The 18,406-nt window shown below is 32.2% G+C and overlaps 3 protein-coding genes across 7 annotated transcripts in view; all 3 read right to left on the minus strand.

The window, feature by feature from the left end:
- The window catches only part of LOC130657916 (rab3 GTPase-activating protein non-catalytic subunit-like), a 116,709-nt gene extending 113,842 nt beyond the window's left edge, over window positions 1–2,867 (minus strand). For 2 of the 5 annotated variants that reach the window (XM_057460905.1, XM_057460904.1), the window contains exon 1: window positions 1,055–2,867. In XM_057460905.1, coding sequence (XP_057316888.1) covers window positions 1,055–1,157 — 103 coding nt within the window. In that variant the 5' untranslated portion in view covers window positions 1,158–2,867. Of the gene's footprint in view, window positions 1–37; window positions 995–1,054 lie in introns of those variants that run through there. The other 3 variants (XM_057460901.1, XM_057460900.1, XM_057460902.1) reach the window with 3 other exon arrangements.
- Window positions 2,868–11,612: 8,745 nt separating this feature from the next.
- Window positions 11,613–12,385, minus strand: LOC130657918 (guided entry of tail-anchored proteins factor 1-like). Its single transcript, XM_057460906.1, has one exon. The coding sequence runs from the start codon at window positions 12,173–12,175 to the stop codon at window positions 11,681–11,683; it is 495 nt and encodes a 164-aa protein (XP_057316889.1). The 5' UTR covers window positions 12,176–12,385; the 3' UTR covers window positions 11,613–11,680.
- Window positions 12,386–17,291: 4,906 nt separating this feature from the next.
- LOC130657920 (UPF0728 protein v1g117062-like) lies at window positions 17,292–17,814 on the minus strand. The gene has a single exon (XM_057460907.1). The coding sequence runs from the start codon at window positions 17,757–17,759 to the stop codon at window positions 17,484–17,486; it is 276 nt and encodes a 91-aa protein (XP_057316890.1). The 5' UTR covers window positions 17,760–17,814; the 3' UTR covers window positions 17,292–17,483.
- Between the last annotated feature and the right edge of the window lie 592 nt (window positions 17,815–18,406).

Raw genomic sequence — 18,406 nt, forward strand, 5'->3', positions numbered from 1 at the left:
TATGTATCTATCTATGTAACGAAATACAAAAATTTACTTTTCCTTTTTGCTTGTTGCGTTATTTCTGTAGGTTTAACCAAGGGTTTCATGACAAGTTAATCAATTTTTTGTTCTAGGTCCAAATGGGCTAAGTGTAAAACGGTTGTATATTTACTGATTTGTCCCAGATGCTAATGGTTGCTTCAAACATGTATCTTTTTCATTGCTCAAACAGCAGACACCTATCAGAAAATTAGTGATGTAGATTAATAATAAGGATTTGTGGAGGACAGCACATTTAATGTTTTTTTAAAAAGTTTTTTTAGCCTGTTTATTTTCATATTAATCAAGAATCAGAGACCAGATTTGAACCTCTCATATAATTTGCAAGACAAATTATAATACTTATAAATTCTATGTAATGTTTTTGTCTTCAGAGTAGTCGTTGGTTATGGTAGGCCAGTGATTTCTATATCAAATAGAACATGACAACATTTGTATGGGAATACTTTGCTCTCGTCACAGCCATTCTAATTCGCGTCGGCACACAACAAATGCCAAGGTGAATGCCGAGTTGATTTTAAAAAACAAACAAGTTCACGTTAGCAAAATTTTGCAGAGGCAAATTTTTTCTTTGCAATTTATAGAATCCTTCAACTGCCTTGAATCTATTGTAAATAAATAAAAAGTATAGCCAGATAGAAAAGTGATAAAAAGTCTTCCTTACATGCAAGGTTAATAAAAAACATAAAAGTGGTTGCTGAGCATTTTGAATGCAATGTGAACAAGCTGGCCGACGTCAGGTAAAAGTGTGTGTCACTGCTTTTGCTAACATGAAATTGTAGATTGCAGAGGCGAATAATAAAAACGAAAATTCACTTCAATTTTTGCCAACGCGAAAAATATTAAATTACAAAGGTTGAATCATAACAAAAAGTAGGTGCTGTGCCAAGACTACTGTTCCTACAGCTCTGCAAAAGAACAACCAAGCAGGAATGCTTCTTAATTTTATATTATTATCTTAAAAAATAAAATAATGTCTTCTACTTGAACTTTGGGTAAGAACTAAAGATACCTTTGTCAATTATATCTTGCTCTTCACTGGAAGGATCCTTTAGCAAAGCAGAAATTCTGTCTATATTATTTATATGACTAACAGGGATGAGTGTACATGACATTTCGTTTATTCTAACAAGTCTAAAAAACAATAATTGGAAACACAGATGATGGATTATCAAGAACAATAGCAGTGGCACTGTCCCAATTTAAAAGGAAGTTTTCCTTATTTGTTTATTAAGCGCTTAATACTTTTTTGTGTAACAAATACCCTAATATATATGTCTTACAAGCAAAATATCAAAAAATAAAGTTTAAAGAAGAAAAAAAACGTGCAACAGAAAATTCACTCTTTCTTATTGATTTTAAGAATGCCAACCACCAGTGGTTAGCCGACAATGTATGCAATATACCAGCATTAAAGAAGACCCAAAACACAAAATTTATTAGCACATACTCCAATGGTACATATTTTTGTATTAATTTCTAATGCTAGGTTTCCAAATCTTTTATGGGGAATTTTACACTTCAGCATAAACACGATTAAGCTTAAACGCTATAATGGGACCTTGGGTAGGGGCACCCTTGAACAGATTTTTTTTACATCACTTATTGATAAGTGTAGGAATTTGGTGACTTTTCTTAATGTCTCTAGGAAAAGTCACTAAATTACAGTTGCCATAACACAACATTTTAGGACGAAATTGGAACTTTTGCAGACCTTATTTTTCTGATTTTTTTCTAAAAAAGCAAATAAATCACCACAATATCTGGACTTCTTGAGGACGATTAAAACGATGTTTAAAAAGGTATTTTATTTGAAACATAATTTCGAGCATGATTGCTTTACATGCTTGGGAAAACACATTCTACAGTTAACAATTTTTTTCTTAGGAAATAACTAAAATGAAAGACTAAGAAACACTACATCTGCTTGTTGCAAAGAGAATGACAGATTTTAAAATTTTAAAAATTTCAATTGCGGTTTTGCAAAATTTCTTCACAGAAAACGTAAATATATAATTTTTTGTTTTGTAAATCAGTTTCATCATTTTTTTATTACAACTTTCATCATTTTTTTATTACAACTTTAATGATTGTTATCTCATACTCATCTTAACAAGGCAATGTGCATGCAACATTTCATGTTTGTAGCTCTTTACATTTGGAAGATTTATGGGAAGGCTTAAAGGTCCACTTTTAATAGAGTTAACCCAAATATATTTGGGGGATGTTTGTTTGCCTGCTTCTGTTAACAGCTATTTGGGAAAGCCTATAATGTAAAAATAAAAACATTACAATATTCTACCCTGGCATTCAAGTTTCTACTGTGTCAAGTTCAGTTATAGTAAGTTTGAGTGCAACAGCTAATCCTAATGCTACAACTGTTATTTCGACTAGTTTTTCAATAAAAGAGTAGGGTATGCCTACAGGTGACTTAATGACACCATACAACATTATTAACCTTGATAAAACCCAAAGTGTTCCAATGGATGAAAAACAATGTAGGCATCTATCAGGTAGCTTCAGATGGGCAGAAAAAGAAGCTACTTAAAACTCATCCCAAAGCAAAATAACGAGCACTGTTTAAATAGTTGACGACCAAATTCAGTTACACTGGATTTAAAAAATAATATCAACTTCAAATAACTTTCCAATACAGGATAGAAAATATATAGAGAACAGACAAGGGATAAGGAGTTTTCAGGAAATGAATGCAAGGCTTGCAGATTGTTAACATTTGTGATGTTGTTGTTAGTACTATTGAGGCCTTATGTCCTCCTAAATTTTCAACATTGCACAACAATGCAACCCACACTTACCACTTTTTTGTAAAAAAGGCTAAAAAAGCAAAATGAAAAAATGTCACATTATTTTTAACCAGCCTCTGCATTGTGTTCTTAGTTGTTGAAAATTTGCTCTCTAGAAAAATCGGCCACTTTTATTTTAAAAGCATATTTTTAGAACAATAGAACTGCATACTTTGTATTTTCAAAAATACCAATTTCTTATTTTTTAAAAATATTAAAATAAGAAAGAATAATTTTGAATAATTTTGGACATGTTTTGTTCGAAGTAAAACTTTATTTTTTAGCTTTGTAATATCACATCGTCATTATTTTAAAACACAATACATCAATGTTTACATGAGCATGTTGTAGTTTTTTAGAACGAAATAATAACTTGATGACATCTTTGTATAACCAAATAAGGCAAACTATTTTCTTAACTTTATAACAATATACGACGGGGTCTTTTTTTCGACAACTAAGAACACAATGCAGATGCTGGTTAAAAATAATATGACATTTTTTTTATTTTGCTTTTTTAGCCTTTTTTACAAAAAAGTGGTAAGTGTGGGTTGCATTGTTGTGCAGTGTTGAAAATTTAGGAGGACATAAGACCTCAATAGTACTAACAACTCCATTAGTTTGAATTCTGGAATTAGGTGTTATTTTGTGGGTTACAGCTGTTTTTTGATCCTGAATTTTGATGTAACCCACAGAAGGGACAAAATTTTCAATTAACATAAAAGACAGTGGGTTGTGATGTTTAATACTTATTATTTCAACTCACATAATTAGGTGTGCACTTTTCTGATGTTTTAAGTGTGTTTTAGTTGGTTACATTTTGGGTATAAGAAACATATTTTGATTATTACTGTTCTTGTAACCCACATTATTCAGAAGTAAGCAATGTTGCATAACAATAAAAAGTATTACAATGTATAGGCTAATAACAGTTATTATCAATACAATTTCTTCTGACTAGAATTAGGTGTGTTTATGTGGGTTACAGGAACAAAGAATCACAAAACTTAAAAAAAAAAAACGCTATTTGCAAATGTTTTTTATAATAAATTAACTTGTATGTTTCCTGCTTCATAACACTAAGAAAAAAAAATTTAAAGGTTTTCACTTTTTGCTGTGATATTGTGGGTTACAGTGCTTTTATTTAAGCTTTTTTAATCAAATATTAATGAACTATATCTCTATAATAATACAGAAACTGTGTCTGTCCGTAACAGGCAGAGTGGATGTGTTCATTTTCTTTTGATGTTGCCGAAAAATGCATATCTAATATGTTAAATTTTCTGACGTTACAGCGCGATGTCAGTAACACTACTTAACGTCAATATCCTATATTAAATTAATGAAGCCATTATAGTGCACATAAAACTTTAGGGGCAAATAATTTGGAAACGAGGTGGTGATGTCAAAGATTTTTCATCGCATAGGTAACTAGGGACTACCTAGGACCAAATTGGGTATTTTTTCCAAACCTGGGTCCCCAAATACGTTTCGGAATGAATGGATTGATGACGTCATCAAAAAAACTTCAAACCCTAACATCTCTGCAACCAATTGTTAAAGATACATGATCCTATACATTTTCTTGACCAGCGCTTCAAGATCTATACGTTGGGCAACGGGTAAACAAAGTTAAATAAAAATAATTTTCGTATTTTCGCAGGGCCTTGCTGACATCAGCAAATTTTTGAACCTTTATATCTCCTCAACCGTTTATCAAAAGCACATGATTCTATACATTATTTTGATCAGAGTTTCGAGCACTACACAATAGTGGAAACGGATAAATAAATTTCCAAGAAAAGATATTTTGTGTATTAACTGGTCCTTGCAGATGCCATCAAAATTTAAGTGTTGGTTTTCTTTTTCAATGTTCCCCTGCCAAGTGGATTTTTCCACGGGCTATATCGATTAGTTACACAATAAAACTAACAAACTATCTAGATATTTCTAGGACTCTTTATAAAACTTGGAAACTGAGCGAAAACTACTATAAACCACATGAACTAAAGTTAATGACTCTAACAAATTAGGCAACTTTTAAATAACTAAAGAACTACTGTCATATATGGCTAAAACCATTCTGTATGTCAGTAAAGTCATTGTTGGCAATTTCGTAGCTTTTTTTTCCTTTTGTGATGTTGACGAAAGGGTAAACGATACACTCTTTGTAAAAAAAGGTGACTTTTTTTACTTAACTTGTATGTTTTCTTATTATATGCGTCACTCAAGTATTCAAAAAAGTTTCCTGCAATGTAATATACGCCATCCGCTACCTTGTTCCCATAGTCGTCATAGTATTCTTATGATTAATGCATGTATCATCAATAACTTTTACAAACCAAACGGTATCAATCAATTTGTCAGCAGCAATGGCAACAAAGGAACCAGGAACAACGAGTCTTTTGTTGCATTATCTTTGCATGGGATGCTAACTTTAGTTATATCTGACCTTAGCAAAACTTGATTGAGATCTTGAATGATCAGCTGGTGTGGTTGAAACAAATCACATGAGCCATATTCATTTTGACACTGACAGCAAATACATAGATGAGGTGCTGGTCTGATAGTGTTGAAATTAGGCATGAAAATTATAACTTGGGATTTAGACGAGCCTTGTATTCCACTGAAATTCTTCTCTTTTAAAGTGGCACGATCAACTTCTAGTTGCTTTGGATGTATTTTTTTTATAACATAGTGGGGAGATGTATGATCCTTGTATTTTCCCTGCGAGAATTTCACCATGTCTCCAGCATCTGAAAAGAATTCACCAGCTGCAGGCCTCGCATAGTCAGTTGAGCAAAATAATACAGGAATACAGGACAGAAAATGGTTTAAACAATGGACAATACACGACAAAAATTCACAAAAATACAGAATATAGTGTGAAAATAGAGGACATTTTTGACAATTCCGAGAAATAAATGCAAAAATTTCATAAAATTTAAGTAACATAAGTGATAAACCCACCTACAAGTTTTTTACTAGGTTAGTAATAAAATGTCAACAAAAGAACCAATATCAACAGTTATAAAGTTAAATGTGAAAATATTACTTCTGTAGTTTTTTTTTTCTAAAACTTCTAGTTCTTTGGATAGTTCAGCTTTTCTCTTCAGGCCCATACTAATCTTGCTTTGGGCAGCAATCAACTTATCTCTATTGATAAGTTTCCATTTTGTCAGAGTTTCTAGTTCCATGTTGCCCTCTTCTATACAAGTATCTGCCACTTTAATGCTTTGTAATAAAATTATTTATTGTATTTCCAAGTTACTTGTTATCTCTCTCAGACTCTCTAGAGCTCTTTTCCTTGCCTCTCCTTCTTCATTTTTCTTCTTTTGATTACTGAGATAACACTCATATCTTGTGCGTGAGGCTTCACATAATTTCATTACTTCTTTTGTAACTGTTACATTACAGACTCCCTTGTTTTGGATAATGTAGTCCTTGACCAATCTTATAGCCTCAAGGGTCTCTTCTGTTATTGAGAACCCATCGACAGCTAAAAACGCTTTATTTATGGAGAATCTCCTTTCAGGTTCTGCATTTCCATGTGACAATGTCAAAATACACAGACACAAGAGTGATAGGGTCTTGTACTTCAAACTTCCCCCTGAGTCAGAAATACAGGACATACAGGACAATAATCAAAATACAGGACAATACAGGACACTTTTGCCAAATACAGGAAATACAGGAAATACAGGACGTGTGGGAGGCCTGCAGCTACAATTTGTTGGTGAATGCTCACTTTGGCTATTCCACCAACATGGTCCACTTCCCCTTTCCCACGCCAAGCAATACCAAAAATGCGAATCAGTTTTTTATTGTATTGGTTCGCAAGGTTTTGACAGTCCCAAAAGTGCTCTGAGGATTGAGCAGCGCAGTTATCACTTTCAATAATAATGGTGTCGTTGACATCTATTTGGACTACTGTATTCAGCATTTCTTTCAAAACCGCATTGACAAATACTTGGTCATGGGTTTTTTAATCTGAAAAGTGGGGTGGTATGACTTTTCACCCAAATGCTCAAGTATGCCAGAATGCACAGAAACTTGTTCCATGTGCCAGAGCAAGGATTGTGGTTCCTATTTTACAGGTATTGTAACATTTTCAGAAAAATCAATGTCAAGGTAGATGGTGTCAAATAAATCAATAAATTCTTTTATAACTTTACCAGAAATGCTTTATATATTTCCGTGGTGCGTTATGTTATCAAGGAAAGACTCAAAAAAATCTGCAAGGTACAATTCATTGACATCCTCCTTTAACTGCCTTCAATCTTGACTGCATTTCGCCTTTTCTGTTTTCATATTCAGATTGGATAAAATGTATCAGTGGAACAGTGGCATTGTCTGATGAATTTAGGAGTAGATGGGATCTTATGTTACGCCAGTTGGAACGAATACGTTCACACACAGTTCGGCTACTTGGTGTGCACTCCCAGGTAACATAGGCATGCAAATCCTCGGGGCAATTCTTTATTAAACACCGACAAAAAGTTAGGTAGTCAGTAACTGGTAGTTGGATATTTTGCTTTCTTGCAATTTCAATGTTGGCAGCCAAAGACCATCTCGCCTGAAGATGCAGTTTGCTGCAACATATTTTGAGACCTTTTTGTGATGTGTGGTGAACATAGAATGGTTTTAATGCAAAAAAGGTTCCCCATGCTACAATCAGGATGTTCTTTGCAGTACTTTATGTACCTTACCATATCTTGAACTTCATCACCAAAGTACCCATTTATCATGCTTAATGACACAATCCCATTTAAAAGAGATGTTAACACATGTGTTCCTTTCACCAGAAGGTTTATGTTGCTCCACCTCATTGTTGCAATTACCTATGTGAGACTTGTAAAAAAGTTTACGGATGCACACTTTACCACACTTCAAACAAGTAAATTTCTTCTTATGGGAGTGCTTCTGTTGGAGATGTCTTCTGTAGTTATAAGAAGTCAGGAAAACTTTATTACATAGATTGAAAAAATTATATATGTTCTGCTTGCACACAGGGATATGTCTTTTTAAGAAATCTTGTCTTGAAAACTTTTTATTACAAGACTGACAGTTATACAATGCCTTGCTTAAACAACTCTGTTTATGCCTATATAAAATGCTGTCTATGCTTGAAAGTCTTTTTAAGACTGCACTCAGAAACTCCTACTAATGTTTTAACCATTATTCTAATTTAATCTAAAGGTATGACAGTTTAAATAAAGTTTTTTTTCATGTAGAAGAAGAAGTGTATCAAAATAGCAAAACATGTTGTAAAGGAGAAAAAATGTAGCAGAAAATAATTTATGAAAGAAAAATGTTTTCATTCAAACACATGAAGAAAAAATGTTCATTTAAGCACTAGAACTAAAATACTGTTGAACTCACACCATTTATCAATATTTTTTCTAAGTACACTAGCAGGGTGGCCACTTTTTTTGAAGTAGTAAATTCCATGTATTGCCATGTATTTTCTAGGTAATTTTCCAGGTAATTTTAATCATTTTTCCAGGTGTAAAACTTAAATACTTTTAGGTATGGGAACATATAAGACACATTGTTGGTATACATCTTTAGTAATGCAACACTACAAGAATAAACATAAAAATATCTTTTCTGAGGAAAACAACTTTCTATCCTAGGAAGATAATCAAATGCAAAGCAATAATTTTTTGTACAGAGTAAACCTTACAAGAAACAGGTTTTTTTGAGACAGACAATCAAGTTAGGCAATAAGTTGCCAAAACAAGAAAAGAAAGGATGCTATATAAGGCCTTAGCACAAACATAATTACTACCTATTGAGAGAGTGGTAATAATATTTCTAATAAAGAATGTGAAAATAATCGTAATTAAAATCAAATATAAACGAATGAGAAATATTACTCTGACTCTTTGTTTTTCTATTACTTCAGGCACTTCTGATTCAGAAACTAATGTTCAATAGAAAATCTGTGAAATAGCTCAGCTGTTAAAAATGTGCACTCCGCACCAAGTATAATATACATCTGAAGCATAAGCTTTCCAAATGAGATATATAGTGAAGATTGGTATATGTCTAACAAACTGAACTGAAAAAACAAAACAAAAATTGACATGCATATTAATAAAATAATCAGTCATTTCCAAACAACAAAATAAAATAAGCTCAAATCAGTCCTGGCAGCGTTATATATGGCAATAAGATTCAATTAATTCCATTATCATTGATTGTAATACTTTGTCTCTAACTTCTTTAAAGTTTCATCTAAGGCTTTTACTGTTGGCTCCTTATCAATTGCTGCTTTTCTTAAAGCATTTGCCTTAATTAGAAAAGTCAAATCATTTTTTTCTTTAGCTTTAAAACTGACTTCCATAATATAGGAAATACAGTCTACTAAATCAAACTCATGAACATAAAATAGTTAAACAAGTAAACTTAAAGTGTTTATAAAAAATAAGAACAGAAATTTTATTTTTTCCAGGTATTTCCAACCCTTTTTTTCAATGTATATTTCTAGGTGTGAAATAAATTCCATGTACTTCCATGTATTTCCAGGTTTTCCAGGTAGAGTGGCCACCCTGACTAGCCAACCTCGTTTGTATATAGGAGATAAAATTGTGGGTTACAATTAAAAAAATCACTCCTGATAAAAAGTTTAATAATACCCTGTTAAGGCACATGTTTTTCTTCCGTTCTTTTTTCTCAATACTGTAACCCACATACACAAACTTATTTGCTATTGTAACCCATAATTTTGACTTCCAAACTGAAAAAGCTGTACTTTTTTTTGAAGAAACAAATTATACTATACATTCAACAGGTACTATACTAAACTACCAATATCAATCAAAATGCAGATAATTTGATTAATCACAAAATTTTTTATATACCCATGTAGCCCACAAAACTGCACCAAGAACATTAAAACAGACACTCCTCTATTGCATAGGTTCTCTCAGGCTAATGAATATAAAAGTCACATCTTCTTGGCACCTGTTTTTAGAATGTAATCCACAATAACATACCTAAATATCTTGTGTAACCCACAAAAGCTCACCTAAGGGAACTGCAATTTAATTAGTTGTTCTATGGGCCCGATTGACCCTAATTTTCACAAAAAAACAAAAAAATAATAATATCAAGCAAAAAAGTTTTAAATAAAAAAATAAAAAAACAACAAACATTTTCTCATCCCATCTCGCGAAAATATAATGAGCATAGAAGATAATCAATGATGTTATTTTTTGTTGGTTGAATGTCAATCTACAATTATACTAAACAAGGTGAATCAATAACGTTACTTTAGGACCACCATTGGTAAGGCCACTTAAAGTTGATTCTTTGTTCATGGCAATTTGTTGCAATAAAACTAAAATGCGAGATGCGCTAATTTTGTAATCACAAAAATAGTTTAAAACAGAAGTTTAAATTTTTATGTGACTTATAACAAAAATTAGCTACTTTCGCTAAAATAGTTATAATACAAGTGAAAAACAAGACAGATTATTATTGTCGTAAGACCCTCCTTCGTTATGATTATCTTATATGTTTAAAACTATGCTAGCTAAACTGTAATACAGCAAGACTCAGTCAATACCATTTAGGAAAAATAATAAAAACAAGGTAGAATACGATTGTCGTAACAACCTTCTCCGTCATGAATTTTAAATAAATGATTTTAACCCTGTGAAAGACTTTAAATATTATTAACTAAACCATAGTCCGTAAATAGAATTTGCACTTAAATTTAGATTTTCCTATAAAACTGCGCAAAAAATATTAAAGAACACAAAATTGTTTGTTTTAATAATTTCAGGGATAGAAGAATAACTTGCTGTATAAATTTCGAAACAGCGCAAGTATAACTAGCTTTCAAAACAATACATGTATATTCTGTACAACTTTCAAAACAGCACAAGAATAATTCTTGCTGCATAGCTTTCAAAACAACACAAGAAAAATTATTTTTATTTCGCTGACCAACCATAAGCTACTATCGACTTCGCCCGTAGAACAACTAATTAAGTTAGCTTCGCCTAATACAAAAATTTAATCCTTTGTGTAACAATTAGAAAAATATTGAGGCTCGTATCTAATGTAGTTTTCCACATATCAGAATTTGAAAAACAGTTGTAGTGTAACTCACAATTTCACACCTTAGTAAAGTCTTATAAAATAGAACTGGTAACCCACAATATTTCGTTCCTTTTCCAAATTGAGCACAAATGAGCATAAAATTTTTACTGTAACCCACATAATCAAACCTCACCACCATTCTGTTTGGATGTCATTAAAAATGTCACAAAACCCATGTTAATTTTTGACTGGCATCTGCATCGATGCAAAACTTGAGTATATTTGTGTCTTCGTTATTTTTGAATGAAATATGGTGATTTTTAAGCTTCGCAGGGTCATTTCTTGTGATTTTAGTATAAAATATGGAGATTTTTAAGCGCCACAGGGTCATTTTCTTGTCATTTTATATGAATATGGAGATGTTTAGGCTTGAAAGGGTTATTTTCTTCTCATTTTAGAATGAAATACGGAGATCTTTAAGTTTCACAGGGTCATTTTTTCGACATTTTAGAACAAAATACGGAGATTTGTAAGCTTGGCAGAGTTAATTTCTGGTCATTTTAGAACAAAATACGGTGATTTTTAGGCTTCACAGGGTCATTTTCTTATAATTTTTGAATGAGATACAGCAATTTTTAAGCTTTGCAGACTTATTTTCTTGTCATTTTAGAATAAATGTTTATGTTGTAATAACGATATATAACACACATTGCGGAAACCCAGCTTATCATTATTTTAGAATTAAATGTAGTAAATATATTGTATTATGTGGTTTAAAAAAATTATTGTAAAAACACTCTAGTAACCTGCTGGCAAATAAACAACCAAACAGGCAATGAAATTCCACCTGTCATATTTGATGGAAATGCCAACACAATATTTACATATGGAAACCAGCTTTCTGGTAAAACAATAACAGGCTCTGATCTGTAATTATAAAATACAAACATCATAAAAATTGCGTAAACTAAATTTAAAAAAACCCTTATCTTCCATGTCCAACGAAGAAGAAGGAATTTTCTTTTCTTTTTAACAGCAGATTGTTGGTCTGAAAGCTTGTTTATTTTTCGCTGAATCCGAGAATATTTTGCAAACTCTTCTTGCATGTTAATGACTTTTTGTTTTATTTTTAAGTCTTGTAATACCCTTGATAACTGTTCACAAGTTTTGTAACCATCATTGCAGATTTCATAAATCCACGAAACCAGATTTTTAAGCCAACAGAATATAAATTCTATTGACACAACTATGCCAACAACAAGCATTAATATAGTCATGTTGATAAATATGCAGTTTGTATAATACCTAAAATAAAGTTATATATCTCAGGAATGTACCTTATCACATTTAAAATAAAGTCTGAATTATTATTAATAAAGGATAAATTAGGGCACACATTAATTAAAGGTTACCTTCCGAAGAAAAACAACTTATGAATTTCAACGTAAAAACATACTAACAATAACTTTCTTTTTGACGAAATTTGCAACATAAGGAAATGTTTCATTCAAATTTAAAATATCACCTTCGTAGCTTGTTTACATCCAGCCACCATGACATAACTAAAATCACATGGTGGTTGTAGTGTGACGTAACGAGTATGCACAATATTCAGATCGGAATAATGATAGCGAGTCTTCTCCTTCTTTATTATTCAGTTGCACTTGCTGCTTGCTGCTAGCATGCGCTGCATACTCATTACGTCACGGGCTGTTTTCAGTGTAAATTTATGTATTCTGTAATGGCGGCATGAAGACCATCAAAGCTCTGAGAGACTAAATAAATGGTCATAGCTATACTAAACTATTGCTGGATTGTTTTATAGTAATGTATTTTGAGTTGATATTTAGGCATATTCATTTTTCTTCGGGAGGTAACCTTTAAGGCTTGATTTTTAGTACAAAATCTATACAAATTAAGTTATTTGATAAAGGATAAATTTGATTTTCCAGAAAAATCTTTCGTTCACTTATGCTTTAAATTTTCAGACACACTCACTGTAGGTAGAAATTTACCATTAACAATAAGGAAACTACTTTTTGTTGTGCATGCAGTTTCTTTATGTGCAATAAGGTAACATTTGCTTGAGATACACAGGCTATTATGAAAGTGTAAATGGGTAATTTTTTGTACCCCTGTAGCTTTTAAGATCCCAAATCAAATGTTTAACGTCTTGACAATACACCTAAAATTGATCTTACTTTTTAATTCGATTCAGGGCTTTTTAGTCATCTTTTACTTAGGTAAGATCATACTGGGTGAATTGTTGATTTCTAAAGTACTTTAAGGATACAGTAACCTCTTTAATCCATTGTTTTTTTAAAAACCTTATTCCATAAACTGTTTTGGAATCGGTATTACTAAACTTTGGAACTACCCAGAATCACCCAGAATTAGCCAGAACCACCCCAAATCGGCCGGAACCAACCAGAATTACCCAGAGCCACCCAGTCAACTTTAAATGACAAGCGCAACCGCGCCACTGGACTCGCTTTTTCAATGTTTATACGGCAAAACTTAAATACAGTTAGAATGACGTACATCGAAAAGAAGATTTTGAGTTCAAATATATATGTGGTGGGGAAATTTAACCCTTTTTAAAACTTTTAGCCAACCACGTATATTGCACGGGACATTGTGCTTTCGACATTCATTATTTCCTTGAAAGAAAAAATTTTTACACTTATAAATTTTGTCCTTGCGAAATTTAATTCACGCAATAAATCTTTCACAGTAAGATTTTTCGCGGACATTAATTTACTCATGCGAAAACTAATCCATTCATTTACTACAGAGAAATATTTGATAGTAAAGAATTTTCTTTATTCAAAAACATCAAGTGTGAGGATCGTATGACATCGTGCTCTTTTTTAGGGTACTTTTTTAGACCTGTACATAGTCGGTATAAAAATTGAGCTTAAGCGTTGTTTCGCCTCTCTTGTAAATCCAGCAGTAGCATAGCAATTTCAATACTTTAATGAAAAAATAATCTCTAATATTCCTGCTTTTCTAGTAAATCTGCCTTTATTTCTGTGGATGAAACGCTAATATCCCACAGGAGTAATTTTGCCGGTCTAACTCTGGTCAGTCGAATTAAGGCTTAACACGTGTAACAAAATCATGCACTAATTTATTAATTTGGTACCGTCAGGGGCGCGATTTCATAAACAGTCTTGCCCCTAAATTCTTGAGTAAATAACAATGGACTAGACTTTTAACAGTTTCTGTAAAATAGGATGAAACGTAGCCATAATTGCGTAGAATGAAGAAAGAAATGGGATTTTTATTTACATGTAAAACAATATACAGTGTTGAAAAGCCATTGTTCACAATTACAAGATTGGTAAAACACACGCACAAAAAATTCACGCACTGGATTGACCCTAATCGTAATAGTAACATCAATAATACTTAGTCTCAAGGCATGAAGCATGCGTTCTTTTGGTTACCATTTATAGCTAGCCATCTCTGTTGGAGTTTAAGTGGTCCTGTCTGAGTCTGGGTGATTCTGACTGATTCTAAGTGGTTCTGGCTGATTCTGGGTGGCTCTGGCTGATTCTAGGTGGTTCTGGCCGATTCTGGGTGGTTCTGGGTAGTTCTATAGTTTAGTAATACCAGGTTTTTAAAATAAACATTTGGAAATAAAAATTACAAAAATAGTCAGGAAGTAGGATAAAACAAGGAAAACATAATATTTCTTCTAAAATATTGTTTAACGCGCTCACACATTTTAAATTTTTGTTCACACCTTTTTTATTCCAAAGTAAAAGGGGAATTTTACCATTTGAAAGAAATATACACAAGTAATCAATAATTTCAAAACTTCATGTTTGGCATACCAATGTGAGTTTTTTAGCACATTTTACAGCTAAAAGAAAAAAAATTCGTTATAACGACCCTGAATAAACATGATGCAATAAACACAATTGCCTTGCTGATGCCTGCAGCTACATGGCTTTGTTTATTAATGCTAAAGATGAGCTACTAATGATATATGGTCAACCCTAAACATTATATATTAAAAGAAGGCAAAAACTCGAAGGTCACAACCACAAGCAATAGAACACTATTTCTATTTAATTAACACACACTGCGAACTTGTCAATGTTCACAGTGGACTTAAGATCTTAGGTTTTTTTGTTAGTTTGATAATAGCGACAACGGTTAATGTAATTATCCAATTTTGGGGACAAAACATCCACACAAAAAATATAAAAATTTAAATTTTTTTATGCCATGTTTTCGTGAAATGTAAGAATGTTTTAATAAAACATATATGTATGTTATTTGTTATTTCTCCTTTAAATCAATTAGTTTAAAACTTGGATTTTCTTTGAGCGTTTTACAGCGTTTAAATTTGTTCAAATTTGTTTACTTTTTTGTGTACATTTTAGCCGGTCACTACAGAAAAATAGCACCAGCTCACATGATCGATATAAGTCAATAAAAATGTCAGCCTTAAAGAAGACATCACACTGCCAGGTACTAAATAACATTATAACATGTATATATGTTCCCTTATAACATGATGCTAATTAAAACATATATTATATTAAATATTATACATTAAATATTAATTATTTCTTCCTATCTCTAATCATGCACAGTTTGTTGGGTTTTCCCTTGTTTTTTCCCTCTTGTTTAAGAATGCTGAAATAGTAAGGTATAGTGTGAGCACAATTTATGCAAGAACAACTCAGTGCAGCATTATGTCGATTGGCAATTTCCTTTTAGCTCTTCCTTACCTTATGAAATTTTCTAATTCCTTTCACAACTTTGTACACAAAGGTTTTTAATTTTAAATGTTGAGTAATAAAGCCAATCAGACATGGACATTGAGGTCCAGGAAAGCAAGTGAATGTTACCATAGCCCCAGGTTACCCCAAGCCATGTGAGGGAAATTGGGGAGATGGCACACTGCATGGGCCGTGGATGTTGCAGGAAGTTGTCTGGTAAAACGCGGCCCTAATTGGGTCTGCGAAGGTCAAAATGAGCATTAAATACTCTAGGACCCCTCCATCAAAGCTATGGTCCCTCCTGGAAATAATAGACAGGGTATATCCCTCGATATTTGTGAGGCCAGCCATGTAAAATATGCACATCTATCTATAATTTTTTGTGAATTTATCAAATTAACAGTAGGTAAAAACCATTAAGGATGGGTTTCAAATAAATTAAGAATGTATGAATTACTTAGTAATTTCTTCTTCGTAAAACACATATACTCTAATTCTTCCTCTCCTCCGCTCCTAGAAGTCTTAAACTTTGTTGGTTTTAGATAGGGACTTAATAGAAAGGGCAACTGGATGAAAAACATCTAAAATATGAAATAATTTGTTGGTATATCTACTTTTAATTTAATATATCTCAAAAGTAACAATAAAACTTCATTTACTCCACCTGTATATGTGAAATTTTAAATGTCTTTTCATCGAAAAAATACTTCTACCACTGAATAGAGCACAAAGAGATAAAATGGTGTATATATATATAATGCTGAAAAACAGCCTAAAATTGACATGTTAAAGTCGGCCTTTCTGCATTGGATTTTATAACAAAACAATGCAATATATAGTTTAAAAGACGATAAAAAGTTGTTTTTACAAATGGTATGGTTTTCATTTTGTGATTTGCTGTTACTTTATTTGGAGCAACTTTCGCGAGAGAAACTTTCGCGAATTTCGCGTTTTTTGGCCTTTTTCGTGAAACTTCGTCTCACGAAACTTTCAAAAATGTCTATTAGCGAAAGTTTATTCAGTACAAACTTTCTAAATTGTCGATTCGCGAAAGTTTATCCACTAAATTCGCTGGTTTTAAAAGTTATTTCTTGGCACTGGGAACGAGATTGGAATAAACTTAGAAAAAAACAAAAGCGATGACGTTTCAAATGTATATATGGCTTATAACCGAGTTACTGGCAAAGAAGATGGTAAAGACGAGGCGTGGGAGCCGAAAGAAGACGAGCCTAGAAATGCGTGTGATCTGTTTTGTGATTTTGACGATGAACCCAATTCGTGAAAAGAAGTTTTTACATACCATTAGAAAGAAATTTACATTGTTAAAAACAATTTTCTATCATAAGAAATATAGGCCACTTCTTTTTATAAGACATAAAGATCACGAATCACGGAACTTTATCTCGCCAAAACTTTCCAATTTCAGATTTCGGGAAGGTTTGTCTCGCGAGAAAATTTATTCAATGCATTTTCTGCAATTTTAAACAAATCTGCGTTGCAATCTACATTGCAGATGCACTCTGTATCCATGTAAACAAGTACAAGCACTATAATTGATGTACATTATTTCACTATCATTTTTTGTTTGTTTTTTAGATAGGCACTATATATACAAGGGAAGATGTTTACTATAAGCACAGGGGGCTAACAAGAGGAATTATATAGAGTATTTAATGACATTGAAAACAATATACACATAGTTTCAATCGAAATAAAATGTGTATATATACATCTACATAATTTTATTAAAAAGGAGTTTTTTATAAATATATATACTTTTAAACATTTTAAAACAAGCCCAAAATAACACACATATGCATGGTTATGACATATGACGAGATTAATATACTTAATATGCTTTGCGAACAGCCTGTACTGCATAAGAACAATTGGGATCTAATTTCCCATCTCCACCAAATACCAAGTCATCAATTCTGCATTTATACACAACTTCACCGTGAACAACTAACTGAACAACATTGTGATCTTGAATTCGTTCTAAAAATACTAAATGTCCATCCTTTGTTAATGATGTCACTATGCCTTTTAAGCGATCTTCACGGTGTTGAGCAGTTGCACCTGATAAATAAGGCCCATATTTTAATATTACATCATGTTTCTTCATACTGTAATTACTTATACTATGGAAAAAAGGCTGTTATGTAGGATATCTAGTACTAAAATAAAAAATTAATATCATTACAATTTCATGTTGCTAATGTGAGATATCTATATTACGATGGCCCTTATGGCTCACTTCTCTTCTCAATAAAAACACTTCTCTTCTTAGTCAAAACATTTCTCTTCTATATAAAAACACTTCTCATCTGTATAAAAAACTTCTCTACTTTGATACCCAAAGTTCTCTTCCGTTCGAAACACTTCTCTTCCAAGTGCGAAACACTTCTCTTCCATAAGCTGAAAATTTCCCAGACTGAATCTGGTCCTTAATATATGAATTTATCCAGATCTTGTATAAGAATAAATGGCACACCCCGGGCCCTGCGCATAGGAAATTTTGGACCCAGTAAAGTTTGCATAAATTCTTATGGAGGCATATTACAATTGACCCTATACTTTATCCGGGAATAAACATTGATTGTGATGTCTGTTAGGAACAGAACTCGTGGTTTACAAAAACCAAGATATTTTTTTTGCAGCAATAAACATTGTGATCTTTGTTGGGAAAAGAACTCGTGGTTTTCAAAAAACAAGATATATATTTCTAAAATCCAAGCATTTTACATTGTTACAGGTGTTGTATTACATATA

Source organism: Hydractinia symbiolongicarpus, chromosome 9, assembly GCF_029227915.1.
Source record: "Hydractinia symbiolongicarpus strain clone_291-10 chromosome 9, HSymV2.1, whole genome shotgun sequence".
NCBI classification, from domain to species: domain Eukaryota; kingdom Metazoa; phylum Cnidaria; class Hydrozoa; order Anthoathecata; family Hydractiniidae; genus Hydractinia; species Hydractinia symbiolongicarpus.

Bases quoted from the DNA above. Each gene is read 5' to 3' on its own strand.
- LOC130657918 (XM_057460906.1), bottom strand. From the start codon at position 12,175: ATGACTATATTAATGCTTGTTGTTGGCATAGTTGTGTCAATAGAATTT.
- LOC130657920 (XM_057460907.1), bottom strand. From the start codon at position 17,759: ATGAAGAAACATGATGTAATATTAAAATATGGGCCTTATTTATCAGGT.